General features: G+C 41.5%; 1 protein-coding gene across 2 annotated transcripts in view; it reads right to left on the bottom strand.

Moving 5' to 3' along the window:
• LIMK1 (LIM domain kinase 1) overlaps nt 1-21998 on the bottom strand; it is a 103883-nt gene that overhangs the window by 31805 nt on the left and 50080 nt on the right. For both annotated transcript variants that reach the window (XM_075854116.1, XM_075854117.1), the window contains 6 exons: nt 10982-11120; nt 10698-10807; nt 8216-8386; nt 1316-1421; nt 1115-1233; nt 207-390 (listed from right to left, as the gene is read on the bottom strand). In XM_075854116.1, coding sequence (XP_075710231.1) covers nt 207-390; nt 1115-1233; nt 1316-1421; nt 8216-8386; nt 10698-10807; nt 10982-11120 — 829 coding nt within the window. The remainder of the gene's footprint in view (nt 1-206; nt 391-1114; nt 1234-1315; nt 1422-8215; nt 8387-10697; nt 10808-10981; nt 11121-21998) is intronic.

Genomic DNA, 21998 nt, shown 5'->3' with positions numbered 1-21998 from the left:
GCATAGGATGGGGCTTGCCTGCATAGGATTGGGGTTGCCTGCATAGGATTGGGGTTGCCTGCATAGGATTGGGGTTGCCTGCATAGGATTGGGGTTGCCTGCATAGGACTGGGTTTGCCTGCATAGGATTGGGTTTGCCTGCATAGGATTGGGGTTGCCTGCATAGGATGGGGCTTGCCTGTTAAACGCAATGTTTGGATAATTACCATGATTGCCTGCCCAAAACAGCCTCTTCCCAGCACTTCTCCAGGGATCAGATCTGACGGCCTGAATATTCGATGCGATCCAGTAACACCACGGACAGATTCAGAACGACACATATCTCTTCTGGAGCAAGATGGGGATCCCACACAGCTAGATCCAGGAGATCTGTCTATACTGCAGCTACGCCTTCACATGGGAGAAGGAGATAGACGCAAAGTGTTGGTATGAAATCTCATTTACGTTCCATATTAAAGAGGCTCTGTCACCACATTATAAGTGCCTATATTGTACATGATGTGATCGCGCTGTAATGTAGATTACAGCAGTGTTTTTTATTTAGACAAACGATAATTTTTGACGGAGTTATGACCTATATTAGCTTTATGCTAATGTCTTTCTTAATGCCCAACTGGGCGTGTTTTACTTTTTGACCAAGTGGGCGTTGTGGAGAGAAGTGTATGATGCTGACCAATCACTGACCAATCAGCATCATACACTTCTCCCCATTCATTTACACAGCACATAGTGATCTTGCTAGATCACTATGTGCAGCCACATACACACAGAATAACGTTACTGCAGTGTCCTGACAGTGAATAGAGATCACTACCAGCCAGGACGTGATGTATATTCAGAATCCTGACTCTTCGGTAACGTTTGTGTGAAATTTACAGCACAGCAAGCGTAATCTCGCGAGATTACGCTGTAAACTGTCATTTAAAACGAGATTACACTTGCTGTGTTGTAATATATATGTATATATATATATATATATATATATATATATATATATATATATATATATATATATATATATACACCCTTTCTATGATAGAAAAACCCCTTCAATACAGGAGGAAGCAGTTGAATCATATCTTTATATCTATGGCAAGCTTTTAAACGGACGTACGTAACAGGCCGGTGACGTCTGACTCCTGGCTCGGGAGTGGGCAAGGTGGTATTTTCATGTGGGTCGTGCTCAATGGTTAGCTGTAAGAGACGGCTGGTCTCTTGTATTAAGAGATCAATCTAAAGAAAAGAAAACAATAGGATTATTGAAAATATAAAATGATAGAACTAAATGGAAAGGAAAGCAAGTATAGTGGCTCACCTCATCAAGGGGAACACTGCGAATAGGGGTGCCATTGATCTCCAATATTCGATCTCCAATATGAATTGAGCCTTGAATATCAGGACTGAGACAATCAGCATCCAATCTAAAACACATGGCAAATAGTGTTACCCTATATAAATGATTATAGTCATCTCCTCTATAGAAGATACTTCATTATGCATGTGACAGCAAAGAACATATTGGGACTAAACAATATAACAATACATTTTACACTCATGTAATCATATTGTGCAAATAACATGCAAAAAAACTCTAAGAGACATCGCCAATTCTCCAATAGTGTAACCATAAAACATTTTCAGTAACAAAGTCAGACATGTGGTTTATATTTGCAAAGTAATTACGGTAAATAGTCGATTCCAAAATATTGTCAAAGCAAAGTAATTTTCTGAAACTATTTTAATGACCTGGAAAAAAGGAATATGTAAAATATTGCTCATTGCTGAAGCTGACCAAATTGTTTTCATTATTTAGCTCACCAGCCACATGAGCCATATTATCAATTATAATACTTTTACTCCTCAGTGACTATTCTCCACTACATTTATGTTTGGCTTAACCCCTTAGTGGCCACCAATATGCCTTTTCACGGCGGTCAGTAAGGGGCCTCAGGCTAGGCCGTCACACATCCTAAGGCTGGGTTCACACGAGCATGTTCCTTCCGTAAAGGACGGAACGTATTTCGGCCGCAAGTCTTGGACCGAACACAGTGCACAGAGCCGGGCTCCTAGCATCATAGTTATGTACGACACTAGGAGTCCCTGCCTCGCTGCAGGACAACTGTCCCGTACTGAAAACATGATTACAGTACGGGAACAGTAGTTCCACGGAGAGGCAGGGACTCCTAGCATCGTACATAAGTAGGACGATAGGAGCCCGGCTCCCTGCACTGTGTTCGGTCCGGGACTTGCGGCCGAAATACGTTCCGTCCTTTACGGACCGAACATGCTCGTGTGAATCCAGCCTAATAGATTGCACTGATTTACACTGACAGGCAATAATGCTTTGGTATACTAAGTATAACAAAGGATTATAGCAGTGATCTAAAGATCGCATAGTAAAGTTGCCTAGTGGGACTAATAAAATCAGTAATTAATGTGAAATTAAAATTATTAATAAAAATTACAGTAAAAGTGTAAAAAATAAATAAAAGTACACATATATGGTATCACCGCGACCATAATGACTCAAAAAATGAAGTTAATATGTAATTTAAACCGCAATGTGAACACCGTAAAAAACAATAGCGAAATTGCTATTTTTTTCCATTGCCCCCAAAAAAGTCATAATAAAAGTTAATCAATAAGTCCAATGTACCCAAAACAGTACCCCTCAAAACTACGTCTCGTCCCGCAAAGACGAAGCCCAAAAAATCACTACATTGACATCAAAATAAAAAAATTCCGGCTCTTGGAAAGCAACGTTGCAAAAACGAATAATTTTAGTTCAAATGAGTTTTTATTGTGCAAAAGTCGTAAAACATAAAAAAAACTATACATATGTGGTATTGTCGTAATTGTACCGACCCATAGAATAAAGGTAACGTGTTCTTTACGCTGCACAGTGAACGGCGTCAATTTAAAATGCATAGAACAATGATGGAATTTCAGGTTTTTTTTTTTTCCCCCCAAAAAAAAGTTAATAAAAGTTAATCAAAAAATTATATGTACCCCGAAATGGTGCCATTAAAAAGTACAACTAATCCCGCAAAAAAACAAGTCCTCACACAGGTAGGTCGATGGAAAAATAAAAAAGTTATAGCTCTTTGAATGCGACTATAGAAAAATAGCTTGGTCATTAGCGCCTAAAATTAGGCTGGTCACTAAGGGGTTAAAGCAGGTTTCTGGCATTGTGTAATAATAATAATAAAAAATAATAAAATAAGTGTAATTATTGTATAACGAAAATACTTTCGAATATACTTTTGTTTCAATTCCTCAACATTTTCAAAATCTGGTTCCTGTCATTGAATGGAAACAGTCTTTTTTAGAATCCAGAGGCAGAAATGCTTCTGCGGGACATAAATCGCCTACATTTGTAACCAGTTTAGTCCATACTCTGTAAGGTTGAAGCCTGAATTCAAGGCTGTTACATTTTTACCTATAATGATACATTCAAACTATCAGGACAGAAGAAATACTTGTGCTGCTGAGGTATTTAAAGGAGTTTTCCGCTTTAGACTAACCCTACTTGTTAGAAGGGTCCCTTCACAATAAGCTGATCACAAAGTGTACCCTTGCTGGGACCCCCAGTGATGAACTGTAATCTGTGTAAGTGTTCAATTTCACTGCAGCGCCACCACAGGGGATTTTAAGCATTACACAGTGCCCATTCAAATCAATGGGCTGTCTATGTAATGAAGGACAGGACAGGCCCTCCAGAGCAAGAGACACTCTTTGATTCTGCCCTCCGCTCTGGCCAAGAGATGAGGATCCTGAACATTCGAATTTCCTAATAGGGAAAATGTTTTTGTTTTTTTTGCCCTTTATTCGTTGCACTGCTCGCATCACACTGTGAGGAAGGAGTCCTCGGCATTTGTTGCCCTAACTGAGTGTTACCATTCCTCTTGGTAATGTATCCCGACACAGTCTGAGACTGTCAGTGATGATTGGATAGTGTCAGAGTGTGTAAGAGCACAGCCCTTTGACAAAGGGACCCAGTGTTCAATATATTCATACATTTCCCAGAAGAATAGAAGAGGAACAGCACAAGAAAAGGTGCTCCAGAATAGTTATTTCATGGGTAATATAAGTATTTACTGAGGCTACATTCACACGACCGTGAAAACAAATGGCCATTAAAAACTGATCAACTGTCAGTTTTTCATGGCCATTTTGCCTCAGTGTGTCTCCAAATTTTCATCCATACCCAGTCCATCTGTCCGTTTTAATGGCTGTTTGCTATCCGTTTTTCATGGCCGTTAAAAAAAACTGAAGGATTTAATTTGTTGGTTTTATTGTCCAAACCCACTGAAAACACCACAATTCCCATGTAGATAGTGCTGTAATGGCCCTGTAGATAGTGCCACAGTGCCCACTGTAGATAGTGCCCACATAGTGCCACAGTGCCTACTGCAGCAAGTACCCATATATAAAGTGCCATAATGCCTTAATGCAATAGTGCCTACATATAAAGTGCCAGTGCCCTCAGTGCCCACGTAGATAGCACAACAGTGTCCCCAGTAGTGTCAAACCCCCATATAGTGCCACAGTGCCCATGTAGATAGCGCCACACCCCTGTAGATAGCACCACCCCCACTATAGATAGCAGCCCCCCACTGTTGCAAGCACCACCCCCCACTGTAGATAGCACCCCCATTGGAGAAAGCACCCCTGTAAATGACACCTCCCCGTGTAGATAGCACCCCCATGTAGATACTCCCCCCGTAGATAGAAGCGCCCCTGTAGATAGCACCCCCCACTGTAGCTCCCTGTAGGAGCGGAATTCCCCATGCCAGGGATTTCACTATGGACAGTGACGCCAGGGACTTCTCCAGTAGCCGAATCCCCTGGACAGAGCGTCGGCTGGGGATTCCGCTCTGGCAGGGTATTCCAGAGGTAGCCACTGACGTCATTGTCCATATATGGACAGTAACGCCAGGGGCATCTGTAGTAGCGGAATCCCCTGACCGGGGATTGGGCAATAATGGGCAGTAATGTCGGGGGCTCAAGTTAGCACTGTGCGCGGGGAATCCTCGGCAAGTATCAGGTTTTACCGGCCGTTACAAGGATTGATTCCTAAAAAACGGCTGGCAAAAACGGATCCATTGACATCTATGGGAGCCGTGAGGCTGTCAAAACGGCCAAAAGTAGGACATGTCCTATTTTTTGACGTCCTGTTTTTACGAGCCGTTAAAAAAATGGCCATGTGAATACACCCGTAGAACTCTATTGTTCTGAAAAGGGCCGAGTGGCGGCCGTTACAAAAACGGCCATCGCACGGCCGTTTTTCACTGTCGTGTGAATGTAGCCTAAAACAGACATGTCAGGAGAGCCGATTTCTGTTTAATTGCCTATAACTGCATCTGATTAGTTCTGTATACTCATGTATGGCCTGCAGCATGATAATACTCTGCAGACCGCCTGTGTAGAACAATAGAATAGTAGAATATGTGATAACTATATGGCCACTGTATGGTGGTTACTGGTTATATTAATGCTTGTATACTGTTTCTATGATCCACTTTTCATTTTCCTCCATGTGTTGATAATGTGGTTTACATATACAAGGGGCTGGCGAGAGGTATAACCAAATAAAGTGCTTTTTTTTCCCCACAAGACCCGCCATTTTGGGTATGCTCTGATCCAGTCGTTTAGCCATCCTTTTACTTCTGCCCAGGGGGGGCGTCTCTAGACTTCAAATCATAGAAACCTTGACCCATGCTTGCGCTGGGATTTATAATTTGTGAAACCAGCTTTAATCACAACATATACTATATTACCAAGATGAGGCACATTCAAGGCTGTTACATGAAAAAATTATAAAAAGAATAGAATCTTGTACAGACACTTAATTTCTGCATGCTTTTCTGTTAAACTATTTCTTAGGGGAAAAAAAAAACCAAACGGATCAAAATGACCTAATCTGTAAGCATGCGGCACTGAAAGGAAAGTTTCCATATAAACAGATGACAAAATAAGTGGAAGTATTTCTTCTTTTCAGTCTGTTACGCCTCATGCACATGACCGTGTGCGCCGGCCGAGTCCCGTCAGTGTTCCGAGGAAAGATAGAACATGTCCTATCTTTCCTCGGATCAGAGACTCGGATCATTTTTCACGGACCTGATTCACCTGCTAAAGTGAATGGGTCCGTAAAGACTATCGGGTGCCACTCGAATGCCGTCAAAAACAACCCGAGTGGCACAACGGTCGTGTGCATGAGGCGTAATAATTTATGACCAACTATATATAATTTTTTTTATAATTCCATAAACTACTGGTTTACAAACATAGATGTTTAAAGGGGTTGCCCGGTTTCAGCAAAATAAAGGGGTTTTCCCATCTTGGACATTTATGGAATATCCATAGGATATGCGATAAAAGTCCGATAGATACGGGTGCCACCTCCGGACCCGCTCTAGAGATAGGTGTGAGTCCCAGAGGTGGGACCCGCATCTATCAGACATTTATTTATAATTATAAGTTATACCATTTTTTTTAAATATAATTTCTGTATTAAGTCCTTTCAGTTTTCACGATCTCTGCGTTTTGTTATTCAGTAGGAACATTCATCGTTTACTTCCAGTGGATAAAGTTCTGTCCATGGTCATGTGATGGACACACAGGTGCACGGCTCGTTAGAAGACATCTGCGATACACATACTGTAACGATCCCAGCAACTGTGTGTCCATCACATGACCATGGATAGAACTGTTTCCACTGGAAGTCACACAATGAATCTACTCACCGAATAACAACATGCAGAGATCTGAAAAACTATGCAGAATTAATACTGAAAGTATATTGGAAAATTGTATAACTTTTAATTATACAAAATATAACATAAATTTACCGGACAATTCCTTTAAACTAAAACCGTGCTATTCCCCATAATGGGAAACACACTATGATCACATGGATAAAATGATTTTGCCCCCCCCCCCTTTTAGACATAGCAATCAGGGACAGATTATAGGGACAGCAAAAGGGGCAAATGCCCTGGCGTCCCCTCAGGATGATTCATAGCACCTACAAGTTACTGATGCTTGGTGTGCAAACCTAAGACTTGAACACTGTTATGTGGGTTGTGTATGTTGGTATTATTAGGGCATGCGTGGCGTTATTCTTTATGTAATATATCTGTAAAGGATCTGCCAGGCACAACTTCTGTGTATACTCCCATAGGTAATCAGTCTGCACCTGAGTCTATGTCTCTGAGACTGACTCCAGCTTCCACCATTCAGGATGGCAGGCTTAGGAGCGGGAGAGCCTATCGCAGCCTGGCCAGACGGAGCTAGCTCCCGCCCTCTGTCTATTTATACCTGCCTTTCCTGTTCCTTTGCTTGTGATTCTTCTCGTGTGGTTTCCTGGCCCAGCTACAGCTTCTACTATTTGATCCTGCTCCATACTGACCCTGGCTTTCTGACTACTCTCCTGCTCTGCGTTTGGTACCTCGTTCCCTCCTGGTTTGACTCGGCTCGTTCACCACTCTTGTTGCTCACGGTGTTGCCGTGGGCAACTGCCCCATTTCCCTTAGCTTTGTGTTCTCTTGTCTGTTTGTCTCGTGCACTTACTGAGCGTAGGGACCGCCGCCCAGTTGTACCCCGTCACCTAGGACGGGTCGTTGCAAGTAGGCAGGGACAGAGTGGCGGGTAGATTAGGGCTCACTTGTCCGTTTCCCTACCCCCATCATTACAATATCACTTTTATTTGGTCATTGCAATAACATTATATTGTGCCTTGTATGGTGGAATTATTTAGAAAGTGGATGGCACTGCAATTTCTTCTGCCATGCGGCCCCCACAGTCCTTGATAAAGGCCTGATAACAATTAGTGGTACAAAAATGAGTAAAAAAAATATCCAAACATATTCTTTGATGTACCTACAGGTATATTGGGCCAAAGAAATGCAAAAATGGTGTCGTTTGGCATTTATTTGACAGGTTAACGTCTGGATAAAGTTTCTTGACAGCATTGAATAACATCTACGAGGTTTTTCAATATACCACAAAAAAGTATATGTTATGGTATGGTATGAATGAATGACAGTCCGTGCAGAGAAATTTATCTGTATTGGAATACATTTGCATAGTTTTTTTAATACCATTTTTTAGGAAGAAAGAGGTGTCTTTCTTACAATTTTCAGGTTTCACACAGTATAAGATAACTTTGTAGAATCAAGTGAGACAATTGTCACAGAAGAAAAAAAATACTCACTCACGGACTCGCACGGTGTGAGAGTGCTCAGCACATGATGGAGTGATGGAAACAGACAGACCACGTCGGCCATCTGATGCAGGAAGAGACACCAGGGTTACTGTGTGAGGAGATCGAGAGACTGGGGAGTCAATCACTGGAGTCAGGGAGATCTGGTAGTAACATGGCCCACTGTCATGAGGAAAAAATATATTATGTTTCTGACGCTGTGAATGAGATATCATCAAACGGTATTCATGAACAAAGGACTAGATACCAGATTTTATCTTCTAACCTGCACTACAAAAAAATGTAATCCGATAGATGGCTATGAGAAAATTCCCCATTTCCTAAGTTTACCCAATTGTCTTTTACGGTCACCTGAACGCGTAAAGAATGTGTCCGGCTCTGTTCACACAGGGCAGATATGCTGCGTAAAGGCAAACAGTGTATCTGCCCTGGTAGCCACAGGGAATTCCAGCAGAAAACCCACACTAAATCCGCTGCGGAGAACTGCACTTAAAAAAAAGTTTCATACTTACCGTAGCCAGGGTGACGTGTACCTCTGCCATCCTGCATCTCAGTCTCCTGGATTGACGTTTTATCCCATGTGAGCGCTACAGCCCGTGATTGGCTGCAACGGTCACATGGGATGAAACGTCATCCCACAGGAGGCCGGCCTGGATGTAGAAGCACAGAATTCTGGGTAAGTATACAATTATTTTTTTCTGTGTTCTGAATTTTGCCGTGGCAAAAATCCCAACATCTGCTATCTGTTGCGGGTTTTACCTCCCCATTGAATTCAATGGGAAAAACCTGCAACAAAAAAGCAGCGATTATGAAAATACAATTGACATACCGCGGATTAATAAAACGCACCGCAGGTCTATTTCTGAGTGCTTGTAGCTCTCTTCCTGGGATGCCTTCTCTCCCTCTGACATCACTGTCCATATATGGACAGCGATTTCAGGGGCTTCCCCAGAGATGGAGTCCCGGAGCAAAGCCGCTAGCGCTCTGCCTGGGACTCCTTCTCTGAGTCTGACATCACTGTCCATATAAGGACAGTGATGTCAGGGGCTTCCCCAGAGACAGAGTCCCGGAGCAGAGCCGCTAGCGCTCTGCCTGGGACTCCTTTCTTCCTGACGTCACTGTCCATACATGGACAGCCATGCCGTGATGACGGCAGCGACAAAACCCGGCGGCCGAGTGAGCCCCCCCCAAGGGTAGTGGGCCGCGGCACTTGGGTTTTGCCATGTGCTGACGCCGGCCTTGCTATCTGTAATGTTTTTCTACACTCTTTGCTCTTTTAGTTACTTTCCCTTTACCTCTCTCTTATATATATATATATGTCTTTAATATATCATTAAAAATGGAGATGAAAACATGAGCCGAAATCATCAAATTCTTCAGAAGTTGAATACAGATCTTGTGGCAATTGTATTCCACCTTCTGGAGAGACATGACAATCTTCAGCCTTTTTCAAAGTCCCTCATACAGAAATATCTGTACTAAAGTGTTCCAAATGATCTTTTGTAAGTGATAAAGTTCAGCAATCTGGACCAAAGACTTCGATATTTAAGAGTATATTGTAATTCCGAAATGTTTAGGACTATGATGAGGCCAATTAGTGTCCCATTCAATGTCATTATAGTGTACAGCAAAACTGAAAACGTCAAGCACCCACACAAACACTACCACTAATATTAGTAGTCAGGGTTGCCAACCAGATGGTTTCCTTTTTTGGGACAATTTATTAAAAAATCCTGGGCAGCCCAAAAAATTTTATGGCCAAATTGGAAAATCATAATAAATCAAATAGATTATATACTAGATGTATATAGCTTAGAATAGAGATATTTAGGGTATGTTCACACGCACTAATTACGGACGTAATTCGGGCGTTTTTGCCCCGAATTACGTCTAAAAAATGCGCCTCGATAGCGTTGACAAACATCTGCCCATTGAAAGCAATGGGCTGACGTTTGTTCACACGAGGCGTATATTTACGCGCCGCTGTCAAATGACGGCGCGTAAATAGACGCCCGCGTCATAGAAGTGACCTGTCACTTCTTTGGCCGTAATTGGAGCCGTTATTCATTGACTCCAATGAATAGCAGCGCCAATTACGTCCGTAATGGACGCGGCGTTCAAGCGCCTGCACATGCCGTTACGGCTGAAATTACGGGGATGTTTCCTCCTGAAAACATCCCCGTAATTTCAGCCGTTACGGACGCTGCCGTGTGAACATACCCTAACACATTACCAGCCTGTACTGTGACCTTTAAAATCATGATAATTACAATCCCAATAATCGATACAAACTTCTCCAACTTTAAAAAAATCACGGACGCATCAATTTTTTTTTAATGGACACTGGAAAAAAGTACCCCATATTTATAGACTATCCAGAAATTTACGGACGGTTGGCAACGCTGCTAGTAGTAGGCTTTCAGTATATATTGAAACCGTTTACCAATATCTTGGGTGTAAATCTGTATCTTACCAGTATAACTTGGATCGCTCCACCAAGGCATATGTCTCTCCATCACCAATAAAAGAGGAACAGCGAGAACACGCAAAGCATTCTGGGTGATACTTGTGCTCTCCTGCCACCTATCAAAGCAAAAACAGCAGTGTCATATAGTCGGTCATCAACAAAGATCTGCACATTTAAAACCAATGAATATTAAAGGACATCTGTATAAAATGCTTCTGGTTGCCCTTAGAAACAGACAACGATTGAAATCGACTCCATTGTTTGACAAGCGACAGGGTTTTATTCCTTACCATAACTAATCCTTTGGTAATATGCTCAGAGCAGCCTTGGCACATCCCACCAAAGCGTGCCCAGTAGTGCTTTTTGCAGAACAGTCTCCCATCTTTTTCATAGTAGCGGTGGGATAATGACACACCGCAATCACTGCACCTGAAAAAAAATTAGTTTTATTAGAACTTGAATTCAGTGACACACTGGCTAAAAATCAGATCATTTTATGGTTTCATTATCATGTACATGTTAAATTAATTTATATGAACATTAGTTCTTGTTGTTGTTTCAAAACCAAGATTAATTTATAATTGAATATAATGAAGACCAGAAAATACAATCCTAATGTCTGATCTTTAAACTCGTAAAATCTGGGAATTTTAAACACTATTCCAAGAGATTTGGTTGACTAAAATCTGATGTAACTATAATTATAGGTTCTAACACTAGATGGCGCCAAATATATTAAATTGTCATACAAAGGGCAAAAACTGGCAGCGATTTATGGGGCAGATGGTAAAATAATTAACATCATAGTCAGAATAACTGAAATAATGGACTTATAAATATCATATGTCTGACTGAATAAAATTGTTATGTACAAATGATCAGTGCCATTCTGCAGGTTACAGATGTCCTTTTCTTTACACAACAAAACTGGTATATATCATATGTCGGTGGGAATCTAATAGTTAAAGGGGTATTCCCATCTCACACATTTATGGCATTTTCACAGGATATGCTTTAAATGTGTGATAGGTGCGAGTCCCTCCTCAGCACTTTCTGTAATTCCCATTAACTTGAAAAGGAGAGGGTTGCGTGTCCGACTACCACTCCAATTATGTTCAATGGGAATAGCGGCCGCACAGAATCTGTGAACGATGTTTACTCACAGCTATTACCCATTAAACAGGTATGTGATTTTATATATATATCTGTATATACTAATGTGTATTCTATGTATATCCTTAAACATAAAAATAACTATTAACGGCGTATTACCATCTTAGAAATTTATGCCATTTTCATAGGATATGACCCCATCCCGCCTAGTAAGTCATTTGCTGGCCATGGCATCTGGGCGGTTGCTCAGTGGAGAGTTTTCCGTTTTTACGAAAACAGCCGAGCTCGGTGTGCTACGCGGTTTCAGTAACTCTCCTAGGAGGCTAGGTCACATGGCGGATTTTGCGTGGCAGGTCCCGCCGTAAAATCCACCGTGGAACTATTCCTCCCTCCTATTAATATCAATGGGAGTTTTGGACGGAATCCGCCCGAAGAACGAGAGGATGCTTCTTTTTCCCACTAGCTAAAATAATAAGCTGGTGGGAAAATTAAGCATCCGATTCTTATTGAAATTAATGGGAGGTGGAATTTTGCTGCAAAATTCATCCGTGTGAGCATACCGTAATTGGAAGTTACAGAAACAGCACAGCGAGCTGGACTGTTTATGAAATCCTGGCCGTCTCTCCACCAAGTCTCCACCTGGACACGGCAGCCAGTGGGCCTTACCAAACAGGACAGGGGACCCCCGTTCTCGAGATCGGTGCAGGTCCGAGAGCTAGGACTCTAATCTAGAAGACATTTATGGCATTTATTGCGGATATTCCATAAATGTCTGAAATGGGAAAACCCCTTTTGAGTGACGGTTCTAGTGGTCCCCTGCGTCATAACGTGCTGTCACTCAAGACCAGGGTCGGGAGGTTGGCGAGGGTATAAAGCCGAGAAACCATGACACTTGGCATCTCATTAGAATATGGCTTGTAGCATGATCGCAAACATAGGTATGTTTAAACTTGTATCCTCTTCACCTAGCTAGTGGTGTTAGCGATTTGGGGTGGGCAAAAGTGGTGACAGACTCCCTTCAAGCTGTTATGCCCAAAGAAAAAAAAAGACCCATGTTTATCTCATACACATTATCCATAATATAACTTTTTGGGAAATTTGTCATACGGAGGCTTCCACTTTGAATATTAAATTGGCCATAAATTAGCACTTCATACTTGTGTTTTATTTATCTTGGGAATACACCTTTTATTATTTCAGTGACTTTCCATATGTATACAACGATGCAAGCAATGCATAGAAGAACTAACTATAAGGGCACATTCACACGTGGCGGAATTGCTGTTGAATTCTGCTGCGGACAGTCCGCAGTGGAATTTTGCAGCAGCCGTTTTTTACATTTGTTTCTATACATTTTTAGGAAACTTAGTTTAGACGTTGCAGAAAATAACTGTGCGGAAATCAGGCTGCGGTGCAGATTTTTCCCTCCGCAGCATGCACTGTCTGTTGCGGAGAAGCAGCGGAATTTCACTGCAGATTTCAGCCTTTGCAATGCAAAAACTGAAATCGGTGGCAAGTCCGCTGTGATATCTGCAACGTCTGAATTACCTGTCAAATATGCAAATGTTGGTGCAGATTCGTTGCGTAATTGTCCCAAATCTGCAGCAACATTTGCAGCGGAAAAATTCTGCCACGTCTGAACGTGCCCTTATAATGAACATCTATAATTCCTAGTATGGAAACATTACACAGATGGACATTTATGTGCCTTGATAACTCAATGGAAAATTACAGAAAAACACAAATCCAAATGACAAACTCAACTCCTCTGCCTTAATAAACTCAGCTCTGCTACCAAAAAATAAAGAATAAGACATTTTTAGAACAGGCTTGGATGATCCCATTCAGACAATATAAGCTCGAGTCCTTGAGGGCCACTTAAAGGCTCAATACCAAATGACAGATAATAATACAAGAGCCAGGTGTCTCATGAATGGTCGGCAGCAGGATATTCCCTACTATTACACAAAAAATGTTCCATCTTCCCATATTCTTACAGGCAGATTGGTGTCAAATGTATATATATTTTCCTGTATGTTACTAGCAGAAGTAAAATGCTATAGTACAGCAGGACAGTGAAGATGGCCGTGGCTTTGCCCTAGATGTGACTATAAGGGTATGTTCACACGGCCTATTTACGGACGTAATTTGGGCGTTTTTGCCCCGAATTACGTCCGAAAATAGCGCCTCAATAGCGCTGACAAACATCTGCCCATTGAAAGCAATGGGCAGACGTTTGTCTGTTCACACGAGGCGTGTATTTACGCGCCGCTGTCAAATGACGGCGCGTAAATAGACGCCCGCGTCAAAGAAGTGACCTGTCACTTCTTTGGCCGTAATTGGAGCCGTTATTCATTGACTCCAATGAATAGCAGCGCCAATAACGTCCGTAATTGATGAGGCGTTCAAGCGCCTGCACATGCCGGTACGGCTGAAATTACGGGGATGTTTTCAGGCTGAAACATCCCCGTAATTTCAGCCGTAACGGACGCCCTCGTGTGAACATACCCTAATACTGCAGGATAGGGCTTCAATATTAAATTGTGGACGACCTAACCCCTGGGACCGCTGCCGATCATCAGAAAGAAGGGGACTTTAGTAAGCGCTGTGTTCTCTTCATTGTTTACACAGACATATTGCTGTACCCCGGCATCTCCTGATTGGCAAAAGTCCCGGTGGTCGGATCCCACTGATCAAAAGTCCTGAGAAACCCCTTCAGGACGTTTTTTGCTGCGTTTTTAGCTGTTAGCTTGAAGTAAATGAAGAAATATAAAACGCAAAACACGACTTTTTTTAGGTGACTTTTTTTTATTTTTGCTTGTGTTTTTTGGCATAGTGGCATTTTTTCAAAATCCCAGCCTGTCTGGAGTGTCAATCTGTGTTGCGTTTTTTTGTGGCACTTTTTCATCAAATATCTTGTGTTACAAAGAAGAATCTTTGCTTCACATGATTCTTGAATCACATGATTTGCAATGTAAAAAATGGCTCAGTTGGAATTTTTGGTCTCAGTTGTTTTAGCTAAACACAGAAGTGGACACAAAAGAAAGGAGATGCTGCAGTCTTTTCTTTATATCTTTCCTTCCTTTTGGATCCACTTCTGGCTCTGGCTAGAAAAACTGAGCCAAAAACTGCACCAAAAACTGCATCAAAACTGTGTGTGATTCTGGCCTAAAGAAAGACAAAGTGGTGTATTTAATGGTTCGATCCAAAGAATCTGTCAATGGGTCTAGGTTCTCGCTCGATAATTGGCCCCAAATATCCATTTGGGGCGAATAAATTATCCCATAAATTATCCTTTCTTAATCTAATAAAAATTCTATTAAGATTTTCTGTTTTCTGAAAAGCTGGGTGAAAATCACAATGCCTGAAATGACCGATCTTGCAGGGGATGTTACAACGTTTTTGTCGAGTTCTGAACGGCATATATGCCTAGTGATGTGGCAGTATAGAGGTGAGAATATAAGAATGCCATTCAGGAACCTGGGAAAGCTGGTTGTCAACTCCTGTGGGACTGGTGCTGGTCATATTTTTTATCCTCGGATTTCCCATAAACAGATGTAACTAAGAAATGTCTGAATAAATTGTGTAATTGAAAAACTATAGATATAAGGAATATTTAGAGTGTGCAAAATATTGTTTTGGAAATGTAAAAAAAATTATATTTAGGGATTATAAATCTTATTTAATGTCTGATAACATTACAAAGAGTATAATGTATCTAAAGTATTCATAGAAAAATGTGCAAATTCATGCCATGTCCCAATCTGTCTCGCTGTGACACAACACCACGCTTACAACACAGGACACGGTTAAATGACAAAGAAATGCTTCACTCAATAGCATTAACGTGCACTGTGCCTTTAAGAGATCACTCTGTCATTCTATTGTCATGGTCCCTGCAGAGTGACTATGTTGGCCAACCATAATCAACCATGGGAAACTGCATTATGGCAGCCTGCAGCACTGCTCTGTATGTGGGCCGTGTGTGAGTGCAGATAAATACAACCATGCCCAGCTCCTAGAAGGGAAGCACTGAGTGATGAAGGGATGTGACTGGGGATGTCTGCAGTTAGATAATAGCCCTTATCTTATAAAGAAATATTCATGTTAACATACATAGGGCAGTGTATTCTTCAGTACAGAGAAATATGTGATTATATAGTGGGAAATGATACAGATGATGTCATCGCCGAATATCAGATGTATAAAAGCAACAACAGCAATCATAAAAAAATACTACAAGTAAAGTTAGAATTCTAGCATGGCACAAACAGGGTTAACCTCTACATAAGATATTGCGGGGAATTGAAACGTCACAGACGCGGAAGTGGTTTGTTGTACAGAAAGTAAATAAAAGCATCTGCCATGCCCCTTACACCTCCACCAGAGGACACGATGACATCATCGCTCTGCAGATTCTGATAAATGAGGAAGGAAACCCAATTGCTCCATTTAAATCCTCCCCGGAGAAAAACAACCAATGAAAACCCACAATGCAAAGCTGAAGCTTCTCTTAACCCCTTAGGAGTGCTGGCTTTGCAAAGCGACCAGTGATTTAATGGATATTACACATAAAGGCGTAAAAACGCAACCTGAAAATAGCTGCATTCTATGGTTATTTAAAGCCATACATTCAGGGAGCCGCTCGCTTCTGTAGGGGGAAATAATTCCCACATAAGTGCTAATCCCACTCACAAGCCGGCCTGTCAGCACCTCTTTGTTCCATGCGACAGCTGTCATCATGGTTGAGTAACGGTGCTTAATATACTTAGTCTAAAATATTAATTATTAACGTTTACTATATGAAAAGGTATCAGAATTTTTTAACGTTTTAGTTAATTGGGACTTTTCTGCTTAATTGCTGCATGTCCAAAATTTGCTTAAAGAGGCTCTGTCACCAGATTATAAATGCCCAATCTCCTACATAATCTGATTGGCGCTGTAATGTAGATAACAGCAGTGGTTTTTATTTTGAAAAACGATAATTTTTGAGCAAGTTATGAGCATTTTTAGCTTTATGCTAATTACTTTCTTAATGACCAACTGGGCGTGTTTTTACTTTTTACCAACTGGGCGTTGTGAAGAGAAGTGTATGACGCTGACCAATCAGTGACCAATCAGTGACCAGTCAGTGTCATACACTTCTCTTCATTCCAGCCCAGCGTGATTGTGCAGTGACAGAAGCTGGGCTGGAACAATGAGAAGTGTATGAGGCTGATTGGTCGCTGATTGGTCACTGATTGGTCACTGATTGGTCACTGATTGGTCAGCATCATACACTCCTCTCCACAACGCCCAGTTGGTAAAAAGAAAAAACACGCCCAGTTGGTCATTAAGAAACTAATTTGCATAAATCTAAAATTGCTCATGGCTTGCTCAAAAATGATAGTTTTTCAAAATAAAAACCACTGTTATCTACATTACAGCGCCGATCAGATTATGTAGGAGATAGGGCACTGGTGACAGAGTCTCATTAAAGGTGGTGTCTGAGATTAGAAAAAGGGCGTGATTTTTTTTCTTCTTCCAGAAACAGCTCCATACTTGTCCACGAGCAACTCAGCCCCAATCACTTGAATGGGACTGAGCTACGATTTCAGACACAAATTATGGACCTTCTGGAAACGTACGAATAAAATGGACAGCTGGGTGTTAAGCCATATAATTTAGAACGATCATTCGGCGGGCAGCTATTTCTCCCCACTCCCCCATACACATGCACGCTTGGCTTGGCTGATCGTACATGTGTTTTTAACATGGAGAAGTGAGAAAGACGCTGGCAGACTCCTCTGACAGCGGCTTATCTACTAACGAACAAAAGGATTGGTCATGTTGAAACTCAAGAGCCCGATCCTTCTCTCCCCTGATATCTGCCATCGGAGGAGTCAGGATGCCGCCATACACTTTAGATGGTCAGCCAGTCCCGCCAAAATCAGCTATTCCTATGAGACTGTCTGACTGTGAGCACCGATACTCCCCATTCATAAGGACAATGATAACACCCCATTTATTCATACATTTTCAGGAAGAATAACAGAGGGACGGCATATGCAGAGTTCTATGAAAAGATGTTCCAGAGTCTGGAGAGCTGACAGGTCTTTTTAAAAGATTGCAATTCTCAAATCTACAAGCAAAAGTTGTATATAAGCAGATAGGGAACTGAGCACTACAGTCACTGTTGTACCCACATCCACTCATGGCTAAATATATGACTTGCAGTAGGATATGTAGGAGGAGCGCAGCCACAGAAACATTGTCTATAAATTCATAAGAACATTTTCAAAATGATTATGTTATTAAATAGAATTGATGTTTGACCCAGAATCTAAAACCACCACTTAGAACTCTTCTGTTTTTATGGCTGTGGCATCTTGTAAATTGGATTACACTTGGAAAGAGAATGAATATTTGAAGCCATTAAAAGTAATCAAGACCAGAGTGTTGTAACAATCTATGAAAGAGAGAGCAACTCTGGGTACATGACGGCACCCAACTCAGAGGCCCCAAAGCGGGGGTAGAGGGATACAAAGAAAAATACAGGGTCAAATTTTGTTCTAAGCACAATGTTCCAACTTCTCAGCAGGAGTCTACCACATGCCGATCTGCTCAGATGGGAGAATATTTATAGGACAGTTTGGTGGGAAGTTTTTCTCATTTCCATTAGAACTGTACATAAGTAAACCACATAACTGTTTCCATCAGAGATCTGCTTGTCATCATATTAGAAAATAATTTGTTAAGAAAATTCATTCATTTTTGCCTTTTTGAAATAAAGCCACCGTTTCCTAAAAACTATGTGCAAACATTTTAGTGGATTATCCCACCACATTGTTTTAAGACTCAATGGGACATTTATAAACAACAGAGGGGACCCTAGCCAAAATAAAAATTGGTCTCTCTGCTCTCACTGATCCATGCTATCACATTTAGGGCACATTCAGACGTGGCGGAATTGCTGTTGAATTCCGCTGCGGACAGTCCGCAGTGGAATTCTGCAGCAGCTGGTTTTTACATTTGTTTCTATACATTTTTAGGAAACTTAGTTCAGACGTTGCAGAAAATAATTGTGCGGAAATTAGGCTGCGGTGCAGAATTTTCCCTCAGCAGCATGCACATTATGTTGCGGAGAAGCAGCGGAATTTCACTTCGGATTTCATGATTGCAAAGGCGGAAATCTGCGTCAAGTCTGCTGTAATATCCGCAATGTCAGAATTACCTGTCAAATATGAAATTGTTGCTGCAAATTCGCAACGAATCTGCAGCAACATTTTCAGCGGAAAAATTCCGCCATGTCTGAATGTGCCCTTACAATTCACTAGTGATTGGTCATGTGTGGCCTGTGCTGGGGAAACCCCTTTAACCCGTTAGTGACCGCCCCATAGTGTTTTTACGGCAGCCACTTTATTCCGATGCAATAGCCTTTTTACGGCACTGCATCGGAATAAATAAACAGAGCATGGAGCCGTTAAATCTCCCTGCTCTCAGCTACCAGAGGTAGATGAGGGCTGGGGGCATCCCTGCTCGACCGGGTGAGATCGATATTAGTATCGATCTCACTCGTTTAACCCCTCAGATACGGCGCTCAATAGCGAGCACCGCATCCGAGTGGTTTTGGAGGGAGCTCCCTCTCATCCCACTGACACCCGGCGATAAGATCGCAGAGTGTCTGTGTCTCTGATGGCAGCCGGGGGCCTAATAAAGGCCCCCAGGTCTGCCTGTAGTGTATGTCCGCTAGGTCATGCCAGAGGCATGGCCTAGCAGATGCCTGTCCTTTTTACACGGACAGGCATAATACACTGCAATACAGAAGTATTGTAGTGTATTATAAATGTGATCGGACCATCGCATAGTGAAGTCCCCTAGTGGGACTAGTAAAAAAGTAAAAAAAAAGTCTAATAAAAAGTGGGAAAAAAAAAAGAAAAAAAAAAATGAAAAACCCACTTTTCCCCCTTACAAACTGCTTTATTATTGAAAAACACAATAAAATAAAAAAAGTTACACATATTTGGTATCATCGCATCTGTAACGACCCCGACTATAAACTTATTACATCATTTAACCCGCACGGTGAACGTCGTAAAAAAATAAAATAAAAAACCATGCAAAAATTGCTGTTTTCTTTGAATCCAGCCTTAAAAAAAATGTGATAAAAAGTGATCAAAAAGTCGCATCTACTCCAAAATGGTACCGATAAAAACTACAAGTCGTCCCGCAAAAAAAAAGCCCCCATACAATTGCATCGGCGAAAAAATAAAAAAAGTTATGGCTCTTCAAATATGGAGACACAAAAACAAATAATTTTGAAAAAAAAGTGTTTTCACTGTGTAAAAGTAGTAAAACATACAAAATCTATATAAATTTGGTATCATTGCAATCGCAACAAGCCACTGAATAAAGTTGTTGTGTTATTTATACCACACGGTAAACGGCGTAAATTTAGGACGCAAAAAAAGTCTGGCGAGATTGCTGTTTTTTTTCTATTCCCCCCCAAAAAAGTTAATAAAACTTAATCAATAAATTCTATGTACCCCAAAATGGTGCTATTAAAAACTACAACTTGTCCCGCAAAAAACAAGACCTTATACAGCTATGTCGACGCAAAAATAAAAAGGTTATAGCTCTTTGAATGAGACGACGGAAAAACTTAAAAAATGGCTTAGTCATTAAGGTCTAAAATAGGCTGGTCATTAAGGGGTTAATCGGCCGGATCGGAGCCTAGCTCTGGTCCTGGCCATTCGAGCACGATGTTAACAAACAGCTGACACCCGCGCCCGTGGCAAACATCATGGTTGCAGACAGGCTAGAAGAGACTTCGATGCAGCGACAGCTGAATCTAAGGGGTTAATCGGCCGGATCGGAGCCTAGCTGGCGGTGATAGCGCTGACTCGGCTTCTGAGCCAGCACCATCACATACACCACCTCATGGAGCTGTGATTGGTCAGTCTGCTTTGACTGACCAATCACAGCGATCGCCGGCAGGAGACCGCTGTGATTGGTCCCCCTGCAGTCTTATTGTGCCGATCAACTGTCATAAACAGTTGACGACACAGTTCTGTCACCCTGTGCCGGTGCGTCCTGGTGCGATAAGGGGTTAACGCCTTAGATACTATCGCTGTATCTAAGTTATTAGATCGCACCCTATGGTTGCTAATGGCAACCATCGCCACCCACGGGGGTTCCGATGGTTGATATGGCAACCGTAGATTAACAATCGCTTCTTAGTACGGAAGCCTATTAGGCCCTGCCGGGAGGCGAAGCCTAATAGACTTGCTGTCAGTGAACAGCTGACAGCTCCAATACACTGCACTATGTAGGTAGTGCAGTGTATTAGAATAGCGATCAGGGCTTCATGCCTTCAAGTTCCCTAGTGGGAGAAAAACAAGTTAATAGAAATGTTGTAAAAAAAATAAGTTTCATGTTAAAAAATACTATAACAGCCTTTTTGCCTATAATAAGTCTTTTATTATAGGAAAAAATAAAAAACATTAAAAAAAGTACAAACATGTGGTATCCCCGCGTCCGTAACGACCCGAACTATAAAAATATCATGCTATTTTACCCGCACGGTGAACACCGTAAAAATATTAAATAAAAAACGATTCCAGAATCGCTGTTTGTTAGTCACTACCCCTCGCAAAACAGAATAAAAAAAGGGATCTAAAAGTTGCATGTACCCCAAAATTATACCATTAAAAACTGCAGCCCGTCCCGTAAAAAACAAACCCTCCCACAGCTTTTTTGACGGAAAAATAAAAAAAGATATGACTCTCAGAATATGGTGACACCAAAAATAAATTATTTGGAACAAAAGTGATTTTATTGTGCAGACGCTGCAAAACATAAGAAAAACTATATACATCTGGTATCACCGTAATCGTTCCGACCCGCAAAATAAAGTAAAATTGTCATTCATAGCGCGTGGCGAATGCCATAAAAAAAAATGAATAAAAAACATCAGAATTGCTGGTTTTTGGTCACCTTGCATGCCAAAAAAAATGAAATAAAAAGTGATCAAAAAAAATCGCATGTACCCCAAAATGGTACCAATGAAATCTACAGATTGTACCGCAACAAATAAGCCCTCACACAGCTCCGGTGAAGAAAAAATAAAGAAGTTCTGGCTCTTAGAATATGGCGACGCAAAATGTGCAGAGTATCCAAAAGTGGATAACATCTGCCACCATTTATCAATGCGAA

The sequence above is a fragment of the Rhinoderma darwinii genome, chromosome 2, assembly GCF_050947455.1.
Source record: "Rhinoderma darwinii isolate aRhiDar2 chromosome 2, aRhiDar2.hap1, whole genome shotgun sequence".
Classification (NCBI taxonomy): Eukaryota; Metazoa; Chordata; class Amphibia; order Anura; family Rhinodermatidae; genus Rhinoderma; species Rhinoderma darwinii.
The sequence above is the reverse complement of the archived record's forward strand: the minus strand, read 5'-3'. Positions and strand labels throughout refer to the sequence as shown.